Source organism: Scyliorhinus torazame, chromosome 22 (assembly GCF_047496885.1).
Source record: "Scyliorhinus torazame isolate Kashiwa2021f chromosome 22, sScyTor2.1, whole genome shotgun sequence".
NCBI lineage: Eukaryota > Metazoa > Chordata > Chondrichthyes > Carcharhiniformes > Scyliorhinidae > Scyliorhinus > Scyliorhinus torazame.
In genome coordinates, this window is record NC_092728.1 from 74640144 (window position 1) to 74663932 (window position 23789).

The 23789-nt window shown below is 44.2% G+C and overlaps 1 protein-coding gene across 1 annotated transcript; it reads right to left on the reverse strand.

Moving 5' to 3' along the window:
- Positions 1–202: 202 nt before the first annotated feature.
- On the reverse strand, positions 203–23500 carry LOC140398830 (probable G-protein coupled receptor 82). Its single transcript, XM_072487788.1, has 2 exons — positions 23279–23500; positions 203–1903 (listed from the first exon to the last, which is right to left on the reverse strand). Exon 2 carries the CDS (start codon positions 1897–1899, stop codon positions 883–885), a length of 1017 nt encoding a protein of 338 aa, XP_072343889.1. The 5' UTR covers positions 1900–1903; positions 23279–23500; the 3' UTR covers positions 203–882.
- Between the last annotated feature and the right edge of the window lie 289 nt (positions 23501–23789).

The following is a 23789-nucleotide window of genomic DNA, read 5'->3' on the forward strand; positions in this document are numbered from 1 at the left end:
TCTGGAGAGAGAAAGTGACAAACGTAATGATGCAGAATTGAGGAGTTCACCTTCGAGCTCCATTAAATCTGGCCCCCACCATTTTTGACTGCACAATCCCATTAGTAATATTGACCCCCTAAAAGTACTATTCTCTCCCCCCTCCTCTCTCTCTCTCTTGCTCCCCCCCCCTCCCCCCTCTACCAATCAAAGCAATCATCCCTCTATTTCTAAAACATTTGGTTAAAGCATCGTCACTACTTTCAGCCGGATACAATTATCTTCACACCATTTTTCTCACAAGCAAACATATTACAGCTAAGCCACATTCAACACAGTTCAGTAAAAATTGGTAAAAGGATATAGCTGTTCCATCTGAATAATCTTAGTAATAATCTTAATTTCTGTTGAAATAGCCACGCAGTTCAATCCCTCGGTCATATTCTCACCCCGCCTTTTGTGTCTCTTGGTGGTTTTTTTTAATGTTCCAAACTCATTTTCTTTCTTCCTCAAATTTACCCCTGTTTTAGGGGGTTTAATTTTACGCTGATTTTGATGGGGTTGTTGTTTTTTTATGGAAGAGTCTGGTTACTCTAAAGTCTTTGTCCTTATACCAAACACCAGCTGAGTTTTTTTTTCAGGGAGACGATTTCATTCCTTTTTGCCATCAGGAGGTTTCTCCACAAGTTTGTTCATATAACTTGTTTGTCCGAGGCGGTTTGATTGATGACACAGTGACATTATCGTCTGTCCCAATGAACAGATCCTTAAGGACACATTCGTAGTTTGGTGAAGTGCATCCCAACGATGATCCTTTACTACTTCGAAAAATAGTAAGTGTATTTGTGCAAAGACTTGTGAGCCTCGCCACCAAAGAACGGAAGTTTTTGTTTTCTCTCCTGCTCAAGAGGTGAAATCAGATGTCAGCTTCCTCTTTGACGTGTTCCTCCTCTTTGACCTGTTCTCCACAAAGGATTTTGAGAGAAGGAAGTACAGAATGGGATTCAAACAGCTGCTCAAGGAAACCAGCCACAACGTTATCAGCTTCACGTGGTGGGTTTCCAGGCGGCTCCAGCAGTCGTCGTTGTTCAATCTCTGCAGCCCGGTGACAATCTGATAAACGTGATAAGGCAAATGGCTGACGATGAATCCAGTCATGGCGGCGATGATGATCATCTGTGCTCGCATGTGTACCACTCGGTTGTGTTGACTTATGCTTTTCCTTCTCACTGTGCACAGGTGCAGTGCGATCGATGCGTACGAAAAGGCAAACATGGCGAGAATAATCAAGAACATTAGAGCCACCGTAACAAAAGCATTGGCGGACACTCTTTTACCGTATTGCAACTGCATGTTGTAGCACACTGAACTCGCATTATCAAAGTTCAATTCTTTGAAGAAGTAGTTCATATTCAGTGCAAGAACAGGGATTGTTATTGTTACCCAGGTGACGGTACAGGCAATCCGTGCAAAATCTGTATTGTAGAACCTATTTAGCTGGCTGTTGTTGGGCTTCACAATCATGGCGTATCGGCTGATGCTGATGAATGCTAGAAAAATGGTGCTGCAGCTCACAGTGTAGTAGAAGCTGAAGTTAATGATGATCATGACAATAGTGCACGTCGGCGAACTCTCCTTCCAGGTGTCTCCGAGGAGAAGCAACGTGGCTCTGAAGGGAAGTGACAGGCAACTGATCAGGTCAGCCATGGCGAGGTTCATCAGGTAAATGAGAATGCCGTGCTTCCTGTTGTGCTGCAGGAGCATCCATAGAGCAGTGAAGTTGGCTGGCAGCCCGACAAAAATAATGACAGAATACAGGATCGGAAGAACCACCTTCTCCAACCGGCTGGCTGTCAGATTGCATTCCTGGGAAATGTTGGTTGAGTTTGTGGTATGGAGCATGTTGGTTTCTTCCGCCATTCAGCTGAAAGAAAACGAACAATGGTCACGCACGTGAATAGAAATTGTACATATCACACAGCATATCAAACGCAAGTTCAATTTTCTTTCCACTTCTGTTCTTATAAGGTAATGACACTATATGTACATGGGGGGGGACAGTTTCGCTCAGTTGGCTGGACAGCTGGTTCGTGGTACAGAGCGAGGCCAGCAGCGCGGGTTCACATCCCGTACCAGCTAAAGTTATTCATGGCCCCACTTTCTCAACCTGAGGTGTGGTGATCCTGAGGTTAAACCACCACCAGCCAGCTCTCCCCCTCAAAGGGAAATCTGGGACTATGGCAGCTTTATATTTACCTTATTTACACACCACAAGGTCATTTGAGACCTCAGGAGGTGGTCGGCCTCCTGCAAAACCGATTAAGGCTGTCATACTCAGGGTTACAAATCACAGCCAATAGTGGAACCAGCGGATTTTCAGTGTTGGTGGCGGAGGATCATGTGATCCCTTGAAGCACGTATGAGGAAGACATCCCATTTTATCTTTCCCTAACCGTTTGCTCAATGAAATTGAAAATGGGAGGCTCCGGCAAGCAACAACAGAGGAAAATGCAAGAATGTGAGGCATGGAAAAATGAGGAGAGGATCCACTCTCTGGCAGATCACTACTCCATCTCCAAAATCTTTATTCAACATATAAGTGTTCATTACTTTAATACAAGATTTGGGTAAATGCGTTCTTTTACTGTCATTTCTTAAGATACAATCAACTGGAAATTTCAAACTGAAAGCACTGTATTTTGAAAAAACACTTGCAGTCCGGTTAAATCCAAGGTTTTCGGAAAAGTCAGAGAATTGTAATTAAGGACCTACTAACAAAATTACATTCTCTGAAATTACAAGTTTCGATGCTCCACATTCCATAATTTTCACAGTAGGTTGTTCATTGCAGAGATAAATGGCCATCATCCCCCATTTTGAATTGAGCAATTTGCCTTCACTGAGAGGTGTGACAAGTGATGTGAAATAAATAAAAGCTGATTGTTTTTGGCACCAACTCGCAGCAGGCAAGACACAATTTACAAAGGTTGGGTTGGGTTGGAGCAGAGAGGGGTGGGTTCAGGTGAGACCGGAGAGGAGGCGCGGGGGAATCCAACCAGAGTCGGGGGAGAGGTCACACTGGGGATACCGGGAGGGGGTTGTGTTCGACTGGAGCAGACCAGAGGGAGGGCAGGTTGGGTCAGACCAGAGCAATGTGGTGTGGGGGAGAGTGGGTGGGGGGGGTGGTTTGTGTTGGACTGGAGGGAGGGGCCGGTAGGTTCGGACCAGTGGGAGGGGCGGGTCAGGTCAGACCAGAGTGGGGGGGGGGGGTTGGATCAGAAAGAGGGGGAGGTCAAACTGGCAGTCCAAGACTGGTGGGGGTCATACCAGGGGGGAAGGGGGGATCGTCAGACCAGTGGTGTGGTCAGTCCAAGAGTGGGGGTTAAGACCAGAATTGGAGGGGGGGGGGGTGAGGGTAGGACTGTATGGAGGGGTGTCAGACCAGGAGTGAAGGGGGTGGGTCGAGCTGTGGGTGAGGGAGATCAGGCTAGGTGGGGGTGGTGTGGTGGGTTTACTGGAGGATTGGGTGTGCGAAGCTGGGTCTCGGATTTTTAAATTGTTAACTCTGGAGCTAGAAGTGATATATTTTCCCTTTTATAGTAACTATCAGGGTAAAACTGCCAGAACCAACCAAAGTTAGCAATTTAAATAGCTTCTGTTGGATGTTCCCAGCCCAGCGCAATTGTCCAGAGGAAGTTAACACTTCTGGGCAATTATTGGGTAAACCCTTATGTGGGAACTTCCAAGAGGGATTCCCCAGGACATCATTGAGTTACCCCCTAAATGCAACACCAGGGAATCAGATAGTTATCAGCCATTGTGATGCAACACAGAAGGCTTTCACGTACATCAAGTGGTGATGTATCTGCAGGATGCAGAAAGCTAGTTGGACGTGGGCCATAGGAGCCAGACAACTGATTGTGGTCTTTGTAGTGTAAAGGGTTAATGTTTTATATATTTAACATTAAACCTATATCATCAGCCATGTAAGATCATATGATAACAGACTATGCTGAGAGATAGTTCTATGTGAAGACTCATGCTACGCCTTGTCCTGGACCTGAACATAGTTAGCAGAATGTTCACTAAAAGTTAAAAGCTACCCAACAGCCTTTTGTCCAGCAGTCTCAATCAATTGTGACAAGGCCAACCTCATCTAAGAAAAAAGCAGCAAGAGAAACAACTGTAGGACAAAGACAGCACGGAAAAAATGCCAAGAGTCGTCGAAGGAAGGCTAAAGTGAGGAAAGCCCATGGAGAAACTCATACCCTTATCAGAGTGCTTCAACCATGTAGAAGGCCTAGATAAAGCCGAGAAATGTCAGAACTTGCATTGTAAGGTACAGAACTGCTTTAGGACCAGCAGAGAAGCCTCGCAGGGAACAGATCAGTACCCTTCTCTATGTTGTCGGCAGTGGTGCAGATGATGTAATGGTCAGACTGGGCTTAAACAAAGACACGGTGACAAAGAAAGAGGTTCTAAAAGCCTTTGATACATCTTTCAGCCTTAGAAGGAATGGCATCATAGAAAGGATGAAACCCAATAGACGTACCCAAATACTGGGGGAGAGCCCAGATTCCTTCATTAACAATTTATGTTGAGGAGCTGAGAATTGCGAATAGGCTGTGCAGCTAACAGGGCAGAAGTGAGAAAGCAAATATTGTGTATTTGTTCAAGGCAAGAGGGAGATTTCCTGGAGAAAAACGACTGGCACAGTGGAGTTTATCGGCCATAGAAGTAGCAGTGCACCAGTGGAAAAACAGGGAAAGAGCAAAGAGGGTGCTGTGGCTGCCATCATTCCGTCTTCTCGCTGTGGCAGGAAAAGGCTGCATCAGTGCAAAGAGTGTCCCAGCAAAATGGGTGGAGTGCCAGTCCTGTAAGGGAGGATATTCTAAATGTTTATGCTGCAGCAAAGAAGCTCCCGACACAGAAATTTAAAGAGAAACCAATTAAAACGTGTCCCATTCAAGAAATGAAGATGAAAAAGACAATGAAGTACCATTCTTGAGAGAAATTGAAGGATCTAGTGAGAACTAGATTTCAGTGCAGGCATTATGGGCAATGAAAATAAAAGAACAAATTTAAATTAGATGCTGGAGCAGGAGTTTCAGTTTCCATTTCAGACACAGAACAAGGCTCCCTCCAGCCTTTGACAATATGGCTAAACGATCCAGGAGGCATTCAACTGAAAGATCAAGGATCAGTTGGCTCCTGCACTTCAACACAAAGGAAATCATGGAAACATTATATGGAAAGCCGTGAATAAAGCGAAGTAAGTCAGGACAGATTTTTCGAAGTTATTTAGAGGTGGCAGTGCCAAGATATCTGGGTGCCAAGGGGAGTGTTAGGGCACAACCCTACCCTGTCCCTAACACTACTGTTCTTCTTCTCTTCTTCCTCCCCTCCTGTACAGTTGAGCCACCCATGGTACCACAAACTTAGTTCTGACTACACTCCTCCGAGGAACCAAATTTGATTTGGCCTTAACTTTATACACCTTACGATTATTGATAAGCTTTTCAATTATTGATAAACCTTCTAAGTACTGATAGATTCAACAAATACTTAATAAACTTTATGAGTTACAGTAAGCCTTTACTTAAAGCACCTCTTTTCCCTGTGCACTGAACTCCAATGTGAAGGTTATTCACTCGGTCTACGCCTCATTCGGGTGTAGTCTCCTGACTGTGCATCCCTTACTGACCATGTAGTTTTAAAAGCCTGACTCTTATATAGACCCTCTTATATAGATGAGTTATAATCTGGTTTAACTACCTGCTTCTGTAATTAACACCAATTAGACCAATTACTTTCAGCTGATTTGGACAGATAAATGCCACTGCTCGGCAGTTAGGCAACGTAGTTCAACTTACTTGAAGGTTGTTAGTTCTATGTCGGAGCTTGACCTTTAAAGCAGAAAAGACTTACCACATGAACCTACTCCACTACTCACCTGGTCTCCGTCTCACTCAGGCATGGTCTCCTCACCGTGCATCCCTTACTGACTGAAGCCTCATGCTAAGCCTTCTTCTGTACATAGTTAGTAGAATGTTCAAATAAGGTCACGGTAAATTTTACCAACAGCCTTGCATGCAGCAGCCTCTATCAGTCCTGACCAAGCACAATCTCAAGATCCATAACGATGATAACAGAGCTCTAGTTAACTAGTTTGACTGCCTCACTGAAAGGGATGTGGAGTCTTATTCCCGAAATGTTCCTTCAGATTTTCTGGATCCATTGACACATATTGTAATTCTGTTCCTAGGTGGAGTAACTCCCATTCTAACTCCAAACAGTATTCAATATGACACTAAAATCAACAACACTGTTGGGAAGCAAGGGTAGGAAGAGATTATGGCATAAATAGCTGTTTGGGCTGGAAATCTTTGCAATATTTGATTATAAATTGATAAATTAGATATACTAACAGATAGAAATGGAATTGACAAGCAGAGAAGTAATGCTAAACTTGTATTGAACCTTAATTTGTCCATACTTGGACTATAGTGTACAATTCTGCTAGCCATATTCTAAAAATGATATTGAGGCACTAATGAGGGCTTCAAAAAAATGATTTATAAGGGTGACACCAGAAATGTAACATTACACCAATCAAGAATAGATGAGCAGAGGATCTTTATGTTCGTGAGAAAAGAAGGGTGAGGCGCAGCACGGTAGCCCTGTTGCTTCACAGCTCCAGGGTCCCAGGTTCGATTCCCCGCTTGGGTCACTACCTGTGTGGAGTCTGCATGTTCTCACCGTGTCTGCTCTGGTTTCCTCTCACAGTCCAAAGATATGCAGGTTAGGTGGATTGGCCATGCTAAATCGTCCTTTGTCTCCAAGAAGATTAGGTGGGGTTACGGAGGTAGGGTGCTCTTTCCAAGGGCCAGTGCAGACTCGATGGGCTGAATGGCCTCCTTCTGCACTGTAAAGTCTGTGATTCTGTGACCTATTAGGTCTTTAAAATTATGATAGTATGAACAGCCAGGAGGTCCTTGTAGGTGATCAAACGCTAGTTTATTGTAGTCATAGAAAACAGCCGCCACTGCAGCGTTATCTCAATAAGGCCCCATTGGGCCTCCCACTATGCCGGTTCCCGTCTGGGCCGGCCTTTACATAACCTGGTAACGAATCCCAGCTGGGCCAGCTTCCGCCCACTAACGGGGATTTGTGTTCCTCGAGTCCCACAAGGAGATCGATTAGGGTTTGGGCCCCCTGGGGGTTATTATAGAAAGGTTTTGATAGATTAGACACAGAGTGTTTCCACTTGTGGGGAATGAAAAAAAACAACAACCAGAGGCCATCAATTTAAAAGCATCATCAAGAAAAATAGGAAATTCAGAAGAAATTTTGGAAGGCAGTGCAGATGGACTTAGATGAGGAACGATGGGAGGAGGCTCAAGTGGAGCTTTAATGACAGCCTGACCTTTTGGGCCGAATGGCCTGTTTCTGTATTGGATCCTACGAAATGCTTTGTGATTTGATCTAATTTCTCATATGGCACTGCCCACACTGTCAAGTGACCCAATTTTAACTCTAAATTGGTGAGTTTTGATCGAGTCACGGTCCCACCCAAAGGATATGCTGATGTCTGATGTTTTTCTTTGGTGTTTGCAGTTTGATATTTGAAGTGTGGTAGAAAGTAAATGTGACACTGGCAGGAAGTGCAAACTATATCTGGGACATTTTATATGCTCCAAATAGGACCGACCAATGAATATTTGGCAAGAAAGTCAACCAACCAACCATGGAGTATTCACTTTTTTAAAAGTGAAGACCATTAAACTATTAATTCTGCTGTTGGAAAAGCTGAGTATTTCAGCAATTGTGACTGATGACGCTAGGCCGCTGTTAAACCAGCCCCAAAGGTAGGAGTCCACTTCGGGTTGCAGGATAAACAGGAGGTTTATCGAAGTATGTTACAGAGACTTTTGAACAAGCTACCCCTCCGAGTAAGTACCGACTGGTTGTGAGCCAGCCGGCTTTATACCAGAAGTCCTCGGAGCCCCCCCCTGCACTTTCAGCGTATATTCTCTGAGGGCTTCTGAAGAAAACAGATCCCCGACTCCGTTTGCTTTTGTTGGGCCCACGATATGACATCCACATAGTGACGTATTCGTCTTTTAAAAGTCAAGTTTAATATTTTATCCTGGAAAAATGTATTAACTTTGCTTCCAATTTCCACCCCTCTATCACCTTCACCTAGTCCATCTCAGTCACTTCCCTTCCTGGACCTTTCTATTTCAGTTTCTGGGGATAGACTGTCCACTAATATCCATTATAAACCCACTGACTACCAAAGTTACCTCAGCTACTGCTCTTCACAACCCATCCCATTCTCCCAGTTCCTTCGCCTCCGTCGCATCTGTTCTGATGATGCCAGTTTCCAAAATGGTGCTGACATGTCTTCATTCTTCCTTAATCGTGGTTTCCCACCCACTGTGGTCGACAGGGCTCTCAACCGCCACTGGCCCATCTCCCGCATCTCTGCCTTCACCCCCTCTCCTCCCTTTCAGAAGCAGGATAGGGTCCCCCTTGTCCTCAGTTTTCACCCTACCAGCCTCCGCATTCAAAGAAACATCCACCGCCAGTTCCGCCAACTCCAACATGATTCCTGTCAGCATTTCGCATGAACAGTTCCCTCCGGGATACCCTGATCCACTCTTCCATCACCCCAACACCTCACTTTTCCCACGGCATCTTCCCAAGCAATCGCACAAGGTGTAACACCTGCCCCTTTACCTCCTCCCTGCTCACCATCTCAGACCCGAAACACTCTTTTCAAGTGAGGCAGCGCTGCACATGCACCTCCTTCAATCAGGTCTATTGCATTTGCTGCTCCCAGTGCGGTCTACTCTACATTGGACAGACTAAACGCAGACCACGGTGATCGCTTTGCAGAACACCTCCAGTCCGTTCGCAAGCAGGGCCCAGACCTTCCTGTTGCTTGCCATTTCAACTCACCGTCCTGCTCTCACATCAATGTGTCTGTCCTTGACCTTCAGTAATGTTACAGTGAAGCCCAGCGCGAACTCGAGGATCAGAACCTCATCTTCCAATTAGGCACGTTGCAGCCTTCCGGACTGAACATTGAGTTCAACAACTTCTGACTGTGAACTCTCTCCTCCGCCTTCACGCCATTTTTATTTCTATCAATTTATTTTATTCCATTAATCTGTTTTTCCCTCACCATTATTCCCCTTCCCCCCCATCCCACTTGGACCAACTGTTCCTAGTTGCCCATTGACACACTGCTCACCTTTGTTCTGCCATTAATACATTCTAATCTCTATGTGCCACTATCAGCTCCCTTCTCAGCCTTAATCACTTCCATTTACATTCCTTTTGTTTCTGTCCTTCTTTGTCCATCTCTACTTATTGCTGGCCCCCTATCCAGCCCCACCGCTCCATGCCGCCCCCACTACAGTATAAATCTGACCCCATTTCCAGTTCTCTCTAGCTTTAACAAAGAGTCAACCTGACTCAAAATGTTAGCTCCCTTCTCTCCCCACAGAGGCTGTCAAACCTGCTGAGATTGTCCAGCGTTTTCTGTTTTTGTTTCAAATACCAGCATCCGCAGTAATTTGCTTTTATCTTCATATTTTACCATCGGCAACGTAACAATTCAATAAAGACATAAAACATTTGAAATACAGTGAGTAGATGGAAGGGGGCCATCATGTTGTCGAATCGATGCTGGCTTTCTAAAAGAACGATTTAGCTAGTCCCACTGCCCCACTCTTCCCCCATAGCCCTCCATTTTATCTTCCTTTCCAGCACTGGTGCAATTTCCTTTTGAAAGTCTTGATTGAATGTGCCTCCACAACAGGTCGTGCATTCCAGATCACATGTGTGTCGATATAGATGATCTGGAATATTTGGATGTGTGGATGCGTGTGCAGGCGCAAACGTGCGTGTATGTGTTTGTGTGCTTGTTTTAATATAGATATCAAGAAAGTTTGGGTATGATCTCCTTAAAGACATTTGCCTGCATTTCTCTTACTGGGAGCAGCTCTTGCAGTTTTTCTTTGCTAAACAATTTAGAGGTTTGACTTCAGCACGTCAACAAAAATATTCAGCGTGGGCAGATTTTTCAAGAGTTCTGTGGTCTGCGATGGCATTCTTGTCAGAACACAACTGAATTTCCCCGACTACCCACTTCACTGGGTTGTGTTTGACACCACAGTTTAAAAAGCTATATAATATTGATGTAAAAATTCTAAACACAGGCAACTTGCACTGGGGCAGCACGGTAGCATTGTGGATAGCACAATTGCTTCACAGCTCCAGGGTCCCAGGTTCGATTCCGGCTTGGGTCACTGTCTGTGCGGAGTCTGCACATCCTCCCCGTGTGTGCATGGGTTTCCTCCGGGTGCTCCGGTTTCCTCCCACAGTCCAAAGATGTGCAGGTTAGGCGGATTGGCCATGATAAATTGCCCTTAGTGTCCAAAATTGCCCTTAGTGTTGGGTGGGGTTGCTGGGTTATGGGGATAGGGTGGAGGTGTTGACCTTGGGTGGGGTGCTCTTTCCAAGAGCCGGTGCAGACTCGATGGGCCGAATGGCCTCCTTCTGCACTGTAAATTCAATGATTCTTACTCTGAATTTGTAGTGACGGACTCTGATTTGCTAATGGTTTCAATGCTGCGTATATATATATATTGGAGACAATTCAATGAGCTTTGAAAAAGTTCCAGTCACAGGTCATTTTTGTTTGGTAACGTTAACAAGTATTGGAAATTATAATGTTAAATTTATCCCGATTTCATTGCTTTCAGAGAGGAACAAACTTATTGTGCCCAGTTAGCACGGCATACAACGTCAACCTCAAAGTATTATAAACAGGAAACCATCTTTGAGAACCACAATGAGTGATCGCTAACAGAATCTTGATTTGCGTTTTCAAAACTATTTTCTGTAGTGATGCTAAATGTAAATGTTTTGGCAAGAAAAGACTATACAAAAATTAAACAGAACTTCATACAAAAGTTCAAATAGCCTTCCAAAAATAATTCAAATGCAAGACCACCACAACAGTCCTATGTGATTTAATGGCCTTGAATTTTTGTTCTTTTTCAGAAACTCAGGATTTTGTTGAGCAGCAATTTGTGTTTATCATGGTAGAAGATGGTAAATGGTATAATTTTGATAAACATGAGGTTATCTATTTTGGTAGCATGGTTCCTCTGGAGATATAGTATCCCCGTTGGCTGCGGGGCCCGAGTGCGGGTCCGGATGCTTCAGTTCAATGAGTCTTTCGTCTGTTGGAGATTAGGCTGGATGCAGGAGTAAGTCTCCCTCCTCCAAGTGGTCTTACATAGGGACTTCCAGACTCTTCTCCTTCCTGAGGCTAGGGCTCCCCTTGGCGGGGGGTGGGTATCAGTATCCTGTTTCTTATGAGGTTATGTTGTTCTGTTCCTGGTATTCTTATTGCGAAAGAGTTCTTTGCTCGACTATATATAATAATAATAATCTTTTATTGTCACAAGTAGGCTTCAATGAAGTTACTGTGAAAAGCACCTAGTCACCACATTCCGGCACCTGTTCGGGTACACAGAGGGAGAATTCAGAATTCTCAGCCAGGAATTGAACCCGCGCTGCTGGCCTTGTTCTTGCATTACAAGCCCACTGAGCTAAACCAGCCCTAATAATAATCTTTTATTGTCGCAAGTATGAAGTTACTGTGAAAAGCCCCTCGTCGCCACATTCCGGCACCTGTTTAGGTAAGCCGGTACGGGAATTGAACCCGCGCTGCTGGTCTTGTTCTGCATTACAAACCAGCTGTCTAATCTACTGAGCTAAACCGGCCCATGTACCTACTGAGCTAAACCGGCCCATGTACATATATGGCGTCTATTGGCCAATCCTGGTGTCCCTCTCACTGTGGGGTTTCCTTTCTTTATCTGGGTAGGTGAGGTGATGATTTAGGGCTCTAATTTGTTATTGTAGAGGGTTTCCCTTAACTTGCCTGGAGGAGGAGGAAAATTGTATTCTCTCTGAGATATCCTGTTCGTCGGTGTCTTGACGATTCTTCTTCTCCTTATCGATGGGCTTTTCTTGGTGGAGAATGGTTTACGTTTTCAGGTGGTGGCAGGGCCACAGTTTGAAAATAAAGGATCTCCTGTTTAAAATGATATGGTGAATATCTTTCACTCAGGAGGATTGGTTGCATGTATGTGGAACTCTTCCCCAGAAAGTGGTGAAGGGCAGAGTCATTGAACATTTGAAAGACTGTGTTCTGTAGATTCTTGATTGACAAGGGAGTCAAAGGGTTTGGGGTAGGAAGGAAAGTGGAGTTGAGGCCACAATCAGATAAGCCATGGTCTCAATGAATGTGGAGCAGGTTCGATGGACCGAAGGCCTACTCCTAATTCATATGTTCATGTGTAAAGCAAAATCATTAAATAAAAGTGTCTTTGAACATACTGCCAGATTGCCCTTGTTTTGTAGTAGGTTTTGCATTTGGTCATATGCAAAGGCACTTCTCAAAATGAACACAATCTTGGGTCACTTTGCACCAGAATTGCAGAATACCAGAATGTTTCAATACTGTCCAGTCAGTTTTATTGATGGGACTATTTTTCTTGCATTTCTAACAGTTTTAGGCAGATTGTTTTCCAAGATTATTTAAAACAAAAGTACCGGAGGACAAATTTCAGGATTGTTGTGCAAATAAACTTATATTGAGTTTTCTTTTGTTAAAAAGTGGCTATGTTTGTGTGTCAAACAATACTGTAGTAATTACACATCTATTGTACCTACCTATCCTATTCTATAGACTTCAAAATGAGAATGCATTGAAAGAGTGGGGATGAAATTAGTTTTAGACAGGAGCCCAAATAAGCGCAAATCAGAAAATCTGTCGCCACCCCACCCTATTTTCTTTTCCAATGACTTCAGAAACGATAAATTGTCAAACAAATAAAGGTGTTCTACTAAACTAGAGACATGTCGATGTGAAACCAGTGCCTGGCCTGTGCTGACTGAGTGCGTGTCAACTTTGCAAAAAATTGGGTGGTTACAATTCAAGGTGCCTATGTAACTATGCCACAGCGAGAGTCAGATCTTTTAGGAGAGAATGAAAAGTCCCCATTATGTTACGTTCTTGCAATACAGATATCTGACATCTGAGTTCACAACATCCTCGTCTTCAAATAAAACACTGACGCCAGGGAATAGAACAGGATAGGCATGTCGATGAATCAACTAAGTAGACCTTAACATGTGATGAATATGTGGCATTAGGGCTCTGTCTACCACTGGTCAAGATATTCCACTATGTCTTGATCAAAAAGAAAGGCAGTGTAGATAAAGGAGGATGGGGGAGAAATCGCTTTACATAGCACTACTGTTGGCCACCCAGCTGCCCTCGTCACTTACATGTCTTCTGCCTAAGGGAAGACTCCACCCCTGGGGTGATTACACACTCTGCATCTCAATTGGGCCCAAAAGCCAGGTGACCCTCACTCTGCTGTGTTGCCCTTAAAGGGTCAATCACCACAATTCACCATAGTTTGGCAATCCATGTTGACTTTGTTTAATCCCGTTGATATATTCTTTTTTTTTTAAATAAAAATTTGGAGTACCCAATAAATGTTTTCCAATTAAGGGGCAATTTAGCGTGGCCAATCCACCTACCCTGCACATCTTTGGATTGTGGGGGTGAAACCCATGCAAACACGGGGAGAATGTGCAAACTCCACACGGACCGTAACCCAGGGCCGGGATTGAACCCGAGATCTCGGCACCGTGAAGCAGCAGTACTAACCACTGCGCCGCCCCTCCGTTGATATAATGTAAGTGTCCTGTTATCACATCCCTTATAATAGACTCAACCATTTTCCATAACTCTGATGTTAGGCTAACGGGCCTGTAATTCCATTTTTTTAAACTTCCCTCCTTTTTTAAAAAGCGGCGGTTAAAATCGCCACCCTCCAATCTGCCGGGACTGTTGCAGTATCTACAGAATTTTGGAAGATGACAAGCAACGCATCCATTATTTCCATGATGTATTTCCATGATTCTAGGATGTAGATCTGGGGATTTAGCGGCTTTCAGTCCCATTAATTTCTCCAGCACTATTTTCCTACGGATATTAATTTCCTTCAATTCCTCCTTCTCAATAGGCCCTCGGTCCCTTAGTATTTCTGGGAAGTTATCGGTGTCTTCTGCCGTGAAGACAGAACTAAAGTAGCTGTTTGATTGTTCGGCCACTCCCTTGTTCTCTATTATAAACTCTCCCTTTTTGGACTGTTTTGAGACTGAACTGACCTGCGGTGCAAAGTAGCGTGGTGAAACTCTGCTGGAGGCACTTAGCTTTGGCACTGAATGGAATGGGGAATTCAGTGTGATGCCAGCCCTAGTTTGCAAAATTCACACCATTCCACTGGGCCTCCCATGCACTTTTTCGAACGTGCTTTTACGCAAACAGATGTTTAGAGGATGGAAATTCCTGTTCCTGTTGTCTGCAAAGCGTTTAGATTTCTGTTGGGGAGAGAGCTGTGCACGTGATGAGTACTGACGTGCCAAGAGCTCACTCATGAGAGCTGGCACGAACCAAGCCATGTAAACAAGCCTCAGTGCAACCACAAATGAAATGGTTGCCATGTGAATACGCCCTAAAGTAGCATTGTCTAATTGAATTTTAATTTTAAATTTGAATTTTATTTCAGAATTTCTACTGATGGCGGTTACGTTGTGGGAGCTCCTCTGCCATTTGCTGCCAGGTCCTGGGGCAGGGTGAATTCTGCCTTCAGTTTCATTTTAATATTCTTCATTTAGTTACTTTTTGGGTTTCATCTCATCTCAGCAGGCGTAATAGCAGGGTTTCTGTGATTGGTGTAGGCCAGGGAGGAGAAAAATAATCAGTCAGAGTACCCAGTCAAAATTGTCGTCTCGTGCTATTTATAAAAGTGTGTTAATGTGTATGTGTGTCTGGGATCTCTCGTGGTTCAACGGTCTGTCAATGCTCACTTTGAAACTCAGACACGGAGAATGCTTGGGCAAAATATAAATAATCTCAAGTGAGATGTTTGTGGTGCAGGCAAGGGGCCAGGAGAATAGACTGAAGGAGCTGCCATTTAGGCTGGTGGAGGAAAGTATCCGGTACTTGGGGATGCACGAGACTGGGGCAGGTTGCATAAGTTAAATTTGACTAGGGTGGTGGAACAAATGAAGAAGGAGTTTCGGAGATGGGATGCACTCCCGCTGTCACTGGTGGGGAGGGTGCAGACTGTAAAGATGACAATCCTCCCTAGGTTTCTGTTCATCTTCCAGTGCCTCCCGATCTTTATCCCACGGTCCCTCTTCAAAAGGACTGGCAAAGTCATCAAGAGCTTTGCCTGGGCAGGAAAATCCCCGCGGGTGAAGAAGGCGAAGCTTGAAAGGAGCCGCAGCGAGGGGGGACTGGCATTGCCGAGTCTGATCAACTACTACTGGGCGGCTAACATAGCCATGTTAAGGAAGTGGATGGTGGGTACAGGGTCTATCTGGGAGCGAGTGGAGGCGGCTTCGTGCCGGGGCACCAGTTTGCCAGCCCTGGTCACGGCTCCCCTACCGCTGTCGCCGGCTAGGTACTCCACCAGCCCGGTAGTGGGAGCGGCCCTGCGGATATGGGGCCAGTGGAGGAGGCGTGGGGTGGGGGGGCGTCTGTCTGGGCTCCGATATGTGATAACCATCGATTCACCCCCGGGAACATGGATGGAGGATTTCGAACATGGCGGCGGGCGGGAGTGGGGAGGGTGGGCGATATGTTCCTGGAGGGGAGCTTTGCGAGTTTGAGGGACTTGGAGGAGAAATTTGGGCTGGTAAGGGGAAATGACTTTAGGTACTTACAGGTGCGGGACTTTGTACGCAGACAGGTCCCATCCTTCCCACGCCTCCCACCAATAGGGATCCAGGACAGAATAGTCTCTAGAGGAGAAGGAGGAGAGGGTAGAGTCTCGGATATCTACAAGGTGCTCATGAAGGGGGAAGAGTCCCTGACGGAGGAACTGAAACTCAAATGGGAGGAGGAGTTTGGCGGGGAGATGGAGGATGGGCTGTGGGCGGAAGCTCTGAGTAGGGTAAACTCAACCGCAACATGTGCCAGGCTCGGCCTGATTCAATTTAAGGTCGTTCAACGGGCCCACATGACGATAGCTCGGATGAGCAAATTCTTTGGGGTAGAGACAAGTGTGCTAGATGCGCGGGAGGACCAGCGAACCATGTTCACATGTTTTGGGCATGTCCTAAGCTTTGGGGGTACTGGGAGGGATTGTGGGGGGTCATGTCCCGGGTGCTGAAAACAAGGGTGGTGATGAGTCCAGGGGTGGCAATTTTCAGGGTTTCGGAAGACCCGGGAGTCCAGGGGGAGAAAGAGGCAGATGTTCTGGCCTTTGCTTCCCTAATAGCCCGGCGGCGGTTACTGCTGGCATGGAGGGACTCAAAACCCCTAAAGACCGAACTATGGCTTTCGGACATGTCAAGTTTTCTGGGTATGGAAAAAATTAAGTTCGCCTTGAGGGGATCTGTACTGGGGTTCGCCCGAAAGTGGCAACCATTCAACGACTTCTTCGCGGGAGCGTGAACGTTAGCAGGAGGGGGGGAGAGATTAGAGTAGAGTAGGAGGGATAAATAGGCGGGTAGTGTCTAGGGGAGAGGAGCGGGCATGTGCAGTATGGTTTGATTGAAGTATTGGTTTTATATTGATGTTTGCACATTTCTGTTATCTGTAACTGTTTACAATGCCAAAAAATACCTCAATAAAATTGTTTGTTAAAAAAATATATATAAATAACATCCAACATTGATCACTCCAGCATGTTGTCACTTTCAGGAAGGGAAGCAATAAAATTGTGGTGAAGAAGCACATTTAAGGCCTCAAATATTCTCACAGGTGATAAATAGCCGACACTACATCTCATGAATCATGGGCTTTAGATTGGAAGCTCAGTGTTATTTGGGAAATTTGCCACATACACAGCAATACCTGTCTATGTAGTGCAGAGCAATCTTCTGTTTGTAAACTGTACTTTACGAAGCATTATTTAAACTTGTATATTACGCTGCAGTCTTAAGTTACAAAAACTGAAACAAAAAATGTAAAATAAGGAACTGGACAGTGGATTGATTGCTCAAACCCGGTGTTAACAGATGGAGGGAAATGCTTCTTTCCTCTGAAGGTTATCAGCGTACTGTTCGAAGAAACATTTGGGCAACATCCATCCCACTAATGGTTGATGGAGAATCGCAGCATCAAGCTAAATACCAGTCTCGCTGGCAGAGATCAAACAAATATCATACCCCATATATTAAGAACCCTTCTCTGATGTGTTGTTATTGGAAGAGAGCATAGCAGGGTCGACTAAGCATTCGACTCATGCTATCATTGACCTTGGAGTGTTTGATACTGACAGTGAATTCTAAAAGTTGTAGATTCCCGTGGGCATTCTTCGTCTCGCTGAGCACATAGTTATTAAATGTTATCAAATAGATTCATTAAGTACAGTAAATTATATTGGACTGTCACTGAAATCTAACTCGGCAGAAAGCAAAATTCTGTTCATTGAAAAGGGCTTGCATCACAGGTAGGTGTTTCTAAAAGCAACATACCAGGAAGTTTCAGTTGCCCGAAATAGTAGTGTTTCTGTGATTGAAACTAATATTCTCTCACCCTGTCAAATTTCAGGTGAGATTATGAAGATATATCAAACACATGATTTGTAAGTCAAATTAGAGCCTTCCGTGACAATCACAACTACCACTGATAATAAAAACACTTTAAATATTACAAAGTTAAGCCAGGTAAATTAATCCATTCAAATTGTAAATAACAGCTGATAATAATGGTATTTATGCTCTTGTCATAGAATTGAGACTGAATTTGAACTGTTCACACCTCAGCAGAGGTAGAAATGTTTTTAACTGATCAAAATGTTACGTTGTTCCTCTTGCAAAGGCATTACGAATTAACAAATCTTTATCTCCTGGGAGGCATGGTAACACAGTGGTTAGCACCGTGGCTTCACAGCGCCAGGGTCCCAGGTTCGATTCCCGGCTTGGGCCACTGTCTGTGCGGAATCATAGAATTTATAAATTCTATGATGATTAAAATGCCTAAGGAGGCCATTCGCCCATCGAGTCTGCACCGGTCCTTACAAAGAGCACCCTACTCAAGCCCAAGTATCTACCCTATCCCAGTAACCCCCACTTAGCCATTTTTTGGACACAAAGGGCAATTTAGCATGGCCAATCCACCTGACCCGCACATTTTTGGACTGTGGGAGGAAACCGGAGCACCCGGAGGAAACCCACGCAGAACGGGGAGTCTGCACGTTCTCCCTGTGTCAGCGTGGGTTTCCTCCGGGTTCTCGGGTTTCCTCCCACAAGTCCCGAAAGTCGTGCTGTTGGGTAATTTGGACATTCTGAATTCTCCCTCTGTGTACCCGAACAGGTGCCGGAATGTGGCGACTCGGGGCTTTTCACAGTAACTTCATTGCAGTGTTAATGTAAGCCTACTTGTGACAATAAATATTATTATTATTATAAACTGGTCAACAGTAGCTTCTCTTTTTCCATTTTTCCAACCAAGGGGCAATTTAGCATGGCCAATCCGCCTACCCTGCACATCTTTTGAGTTGTGTGGGTGAGACCCACGCAGACACGGGAGGATGTGCAAACTCCACACTGACAGTGACCCAGGTCCGGGATCGAACCCGGGTCCTCGGCGCCGTGAGGCAAGAGTGCGAACCACTGCGCCATCGTACTGCCCGGTCATCAGTAATTTCTTAATCTCGTTCACCAAACTGTTATCACGGCCTCAGTTTTACCCTTGTTTCTATTTAATGAAGGAATGTGGAAGTAAAAAAACAGTAAAAACGGGGAAATTAAGAAAACTGGTCTGATCTGATCTAGCAGCGTGGTGGCACAGCGGTTAGCACTGCTGCCTCACAGCTCCAGGGTCCCAGATTCAATTCCGGCCTCAGGTGACCGTCTGTGTGGAGTTTGCACTTTTCCTCCGTGTCTGCGTGGGTTTCCTTCAGGTACTCCGGTTTCCTCCCACAGCCCAAAGATGTGCAGGTTAGGTGGACTGGCCATGCTAAATTGCCCCTTTGTGTCCAAAACGTTAGGTCGGGTTACTGGGTTACGGTGATAGGGAGGCAGCATGGTAGCACAGTGATTAGCACTGTGGCTTCACAGCGCTAGGGCCCCAGGTTCGATTCTCGACTGGGTCACTGTCTGTGTGGAGTCTGCACGTTCTCCCCGTGTCTGTGTGGGCTTCCTCAGGGTGCTCCAGTTTCCTCCCATTAGTCCCGAAAGACGTGCTGTTAGGGAATTTGGACATTCTGAATTCTCTCTCTGTGTATCCAAACAGGCGGCGGAATGTGGCGACGAGGGGCTTTTCACGGTAACTTTGTTGCAATGTAAGCCTACTTGTGACAATAAAGATTATTATTAAGCTCTTCCCAAGGGCCGGTGCAGACTCGATGGGCTGAATGGTCTCTTTCTGCACTGTAAATTCCATGATTCTGATACTTTAAAATGGAACACTAGTAAAAAGTGGGGAAAAGAATATTGGTCCAAACTGCTTTTCCCTTCCGGGGAACACATTTTTTGTGTATATTGTTTCTATATGAATACATGTGAACATTGTAGGTCCATCTGCTCAGTTTCATAATGTAATGGCTGGTAGCATTTGACAAATGCTGTCAATATTACAAAATTGTTGGAAAATACAGCAGCTTTGCAAACTTTGTATCTGCCTTCTGCTGCAGTCTGCTGGGGTCAGCTCATGTCTGTGGCATTTATTATCTGTACAGAATCAGAGCTGGAATGAGTAATGTCTGGCTTCGGAGACAGAGGATGCCGCAAATAATCACACAAAACAATCAACTGTTTTTTAACACCAGTTACATATGAAAATACTTTTGATGCTGATTTGATTAATTGACTTTTGAAGTATGAAAAGGAAATTGGGGGCTTTAAACCTTTCACACTTGTGTTACAAATGCAAGTTTGAGTCCAATAGCTCCTGGGAGAAACAGAGTTGACAAAGCACTGTTATACTGCTGGCTCCCCTCCTCTCTCTTGTTCTTCGAAACAAGATTACAAGATCATAAGAACTAGACAAGAGGAGGACATTCAGCCCTTCGAGCCTGGTTCGCCATTCAATGAAATTGTGGGATGCATTTTGTGTCTCCTACAGTGGAGACGGATACAAAATACCAACACGTCCACCATTTCTTTGTTTCCCATTATTAATTCTCCAGTCTCACCCTCTAAGGGACCAACATTCACTTTAGCTACCCTTTTCCTTTCAGTAGCAACTTTTATTCTCAATTTTTACATTTCTAGTTAGCTTTTTCTCAAAATTCGCCATCATTTTTTTCACAATTCTTTGCTGGTTTCGAAAATTTGTCCAATCTTCTAATCCTCCACTAATTTTCATAGTATTGTGTGCTTTTTCTTTGCAATTTGATACTATCCTTAACTTCCTTAGTTAGCCACAGATGGTGTATCCTTTGCATAGAGTCTCTCTTTCTTAATCTTTGTTGGGAATTATGAAATACCTTTTAAATGTCTGCGGCACAGTGGTTAGCACTGCTGCCTCACAGCGCCAGGGACCTAGGTTCGATTTCAACCTTGGGTGACTGTCTGTGTGGGGATTTATTCCAGAGATGCAAGATCTGGCAGCCAGGGTTCGAATCCCACCACAGCAGATGGTGAATTCGATAAAAATCTGTAATTAAAAGTGGGGCAGCACGGTAGCATTGTGGACAGCACAATTGCTTCACAGCTCCAGGGTCCCAGGTTCGATTCCGGCTTGGGTCACTGTCTGTGCGGAGTCTGCACAACCTCCCCGTGTGTGCGTGGGTTTCCTCCGGGTGCTCCGGTTTCCTCCCACAGTCCAAAGATGTGCAGGTTAGGTGGATTGGCCATGATAAATTGCCCTTAGTGTCCAAAATTGCCCTTAGTGTTGGGTGGGGTTACTGGGTTATGGGGATAGGGTGGAGGTGTTGACCTTGGGTAGGGTGCTCTTTCCAAGAGCTGGTGCAGCCTCGATGGGCCGCACGGCCTACTTCTGCACTGTAAATTCTATGATAATGATGATCATGAAACCATTGTCAATTGTGGTAAAAATCCATCTGGTTCATCTTTACCTGGTTTGCCTACATGTTACTCCACAAAATCTACAGCTGTGTGGTTGACTCTTAAATGCTCTTTAAAATGGATGGCAGTTAGGGATGGGCAATGAAATCAATTTAAGAAAAAGGTGATCTTGCTCGATATGATTGGGGACCAATTTATACTACAATGCCTGGATAGTCCACTCGGTGGCACTTTCCTTTAGTGCCATTCGTTTGAAATGAGCCAAACCAATGCAAAGAATCAATGCATTTTAAGCATAAATTTACATCCAGTGCAATTCAACTTCTTGTGATCCTTTGCACCAGTTGAAGTCACATGATATTAGAAGCTGGCCCCATGCATAAAACTGGTTATGCTCCCAGATCAAATTTGCCACCATGATGATGTTTTGCTAATTGTACCCTTATTGAGTTTCTAAAAATTAAGCTGGTGAGGTGCAAGGACTCTTAATAGGCATATTTTGAAATATTCTTAATTTACTAAGAAACTAAGAAGAGTATGCAATTATAATTAGTAAATGCTTCTAATAGATGTTTCTGTTATTTAAAATTGGGTTTCATATGGGGGAGTGGAAGCACAGTAATTATTATTATTTGTAATATTTCTATGTGTCCTATGTTTTTTCATGTATGGTACAATCTGTTTGGACTATGCAGGGCAATACTTTTCACTGTACCTTGGAACATGTGACAATAAATCAAATCCAAATTAAAAATGCATACTCTGTGGTAAACTCATTTTCAGCTGTATTAATAAACTATCAATTAGAATCCCGACAGTGCAGGAGACATAAGACAATTTTAATACAATTTATTTTTGATTACAATCTATAACACTGGGATTGTGCTGGTTCATGGAATATTTTATATTTGGCAACCTGCAAATAAATTTGCCTGGATGTTTGAGCAAAATAAAAACACTTCGTAAAGCTAATCCAACTAAGTGCAATTTACGCCCTGATCACTCTCGTGGCTCAGATGTTGCTTGAATGAAATAAACAGGTTTGCCTGATCCTCAAAGACTCGATGTACAGTAATGGCCCTCATTCGTTTTTTGAAGTAATCATTTCAATTATTTCTGATTCAAATTATTCGTTTTTTGAAGTAATCATTTCAATTATTTCTGATTCAAATTATTGACGAGGGAAAAAGGGCAATTGGGTGACTCACGTGGAACACCCCTCTGTGCCGGTCCTATAATTAACTAGTACGTCAAGTTGCTGTGTGCTAAAACAGCCTGGTGCATTAATTTAACTTTCATTATTACACGTCAAGTTGCTGTGTGCTAAAGCAGCCTGGTGCATTAATTTAACTTTCATTATTACAAGTAAAAGCTCTCTGTTCCTTTCCAACGCCACTGACAAGTTTGCCTGAGATTCAAGTGCCCATCCCATCCCCCCCCCCCCCCCCCTTTAAAGGAGCTAATTAGCTACACTCGAAAGCATTCCTCATTAGAATACAATTGAGTGACAAATGCATTTCTCGTTTTCAGCGTCTTGAAGTGATGGAAACATGTCAACAATTGAGCCTCTTGTTCAAACATACTTTTTGATAGCAACCTTCGACGCCCATTATTTAAGGATCCGTATAAAAAAGGTTTTATAGAATTACAAACGGGGAATGGTAACGAACAATTGAGGAGGAACATTATGTTTCAGCACGTGTTCACCCCACGTTTAGACATTTTGCTCCTTCACCTTTCTCCCTAGGGGAGGTGAGATTCCCTCAGTTTTGCTATTTGCAGAAACATAGGGCGCAGAGAGTGACTTTTTTGGTTGAGTACAAATATCAAACAGAACAAATCTTTCACCCCATCCGTCCATAAATGTGTTCTAAAACCCACAAGATGTGGCTGCTCATGTTCTGTCTTCCCCACGCAATTAACGGTCGAGCGACTGAGACCACAGCAGAAGTTTCAGATTAAACATCGACTGAAATTTGGGGTATTTTTTCACTCATCAGTATTTGTTTTTGAAAGAGTGTCTCCGAGACTAGTGAACAGATCCTCAGTTTGGGCGAACATCGAATGTATCAATTTCCCTTTAAAGGTAAATATTGTAACACATAATTTGCATTAATGTTGCCTTGCAACTTAAATTAAAATGTTGATGATTGGAAAATGTGTTTTTTTTTAAATGGATGCTAGCTTAAGACCTGAAGAATATTACACTTACCACTCTCTGAAGTTGGTGACTGAACAGGTACACAACAGACTACGCTATCCTGCCCAATCTTATGCACGGGCGCCAGAGCTCTCAAAAATCCTCATGCAACGGTTGTGTCGCCTGACACTAACAAAGCTTCGTCTGCTTCGACTCCAAGATAATTCGCCAAATGGGGAAGCCAGGTTTTACTTGGAGGTACTTTTGAAGTTGTGCAACCCGCAGATCTCCGTAAGCAAGCTGTGTGCCAACGATGGTGGTACAATGTTGCAAGAGAGCCTGCCCACACAACACAACAACAGACTTCACCACAAGTACCTGCGCAAAACGAAATCTCCCCTTTCTACAAACCGTATGAGATGTACCCAGTTTGCTTCTTTATTTAAAGTTGAAAACCATTTCAATGTAGAATTATTGCCTTGAACTTCTATTTCCATTTTCTGGATTTCAAAGTTGTAGCACATATTCAAAAAGTGTTATACAAAAGAATGTTCGTTTATTGCCTTAATTTATGAAGACTATT

Coding starts and splice junctions, on each gene's coding strand:
- LOC140398830 (XM_072487788.1), bottom strand. CDS start 1,899: ATGGCGGAAGAAACCAACATGCTCCATACCACAAACTCAACCAACATT.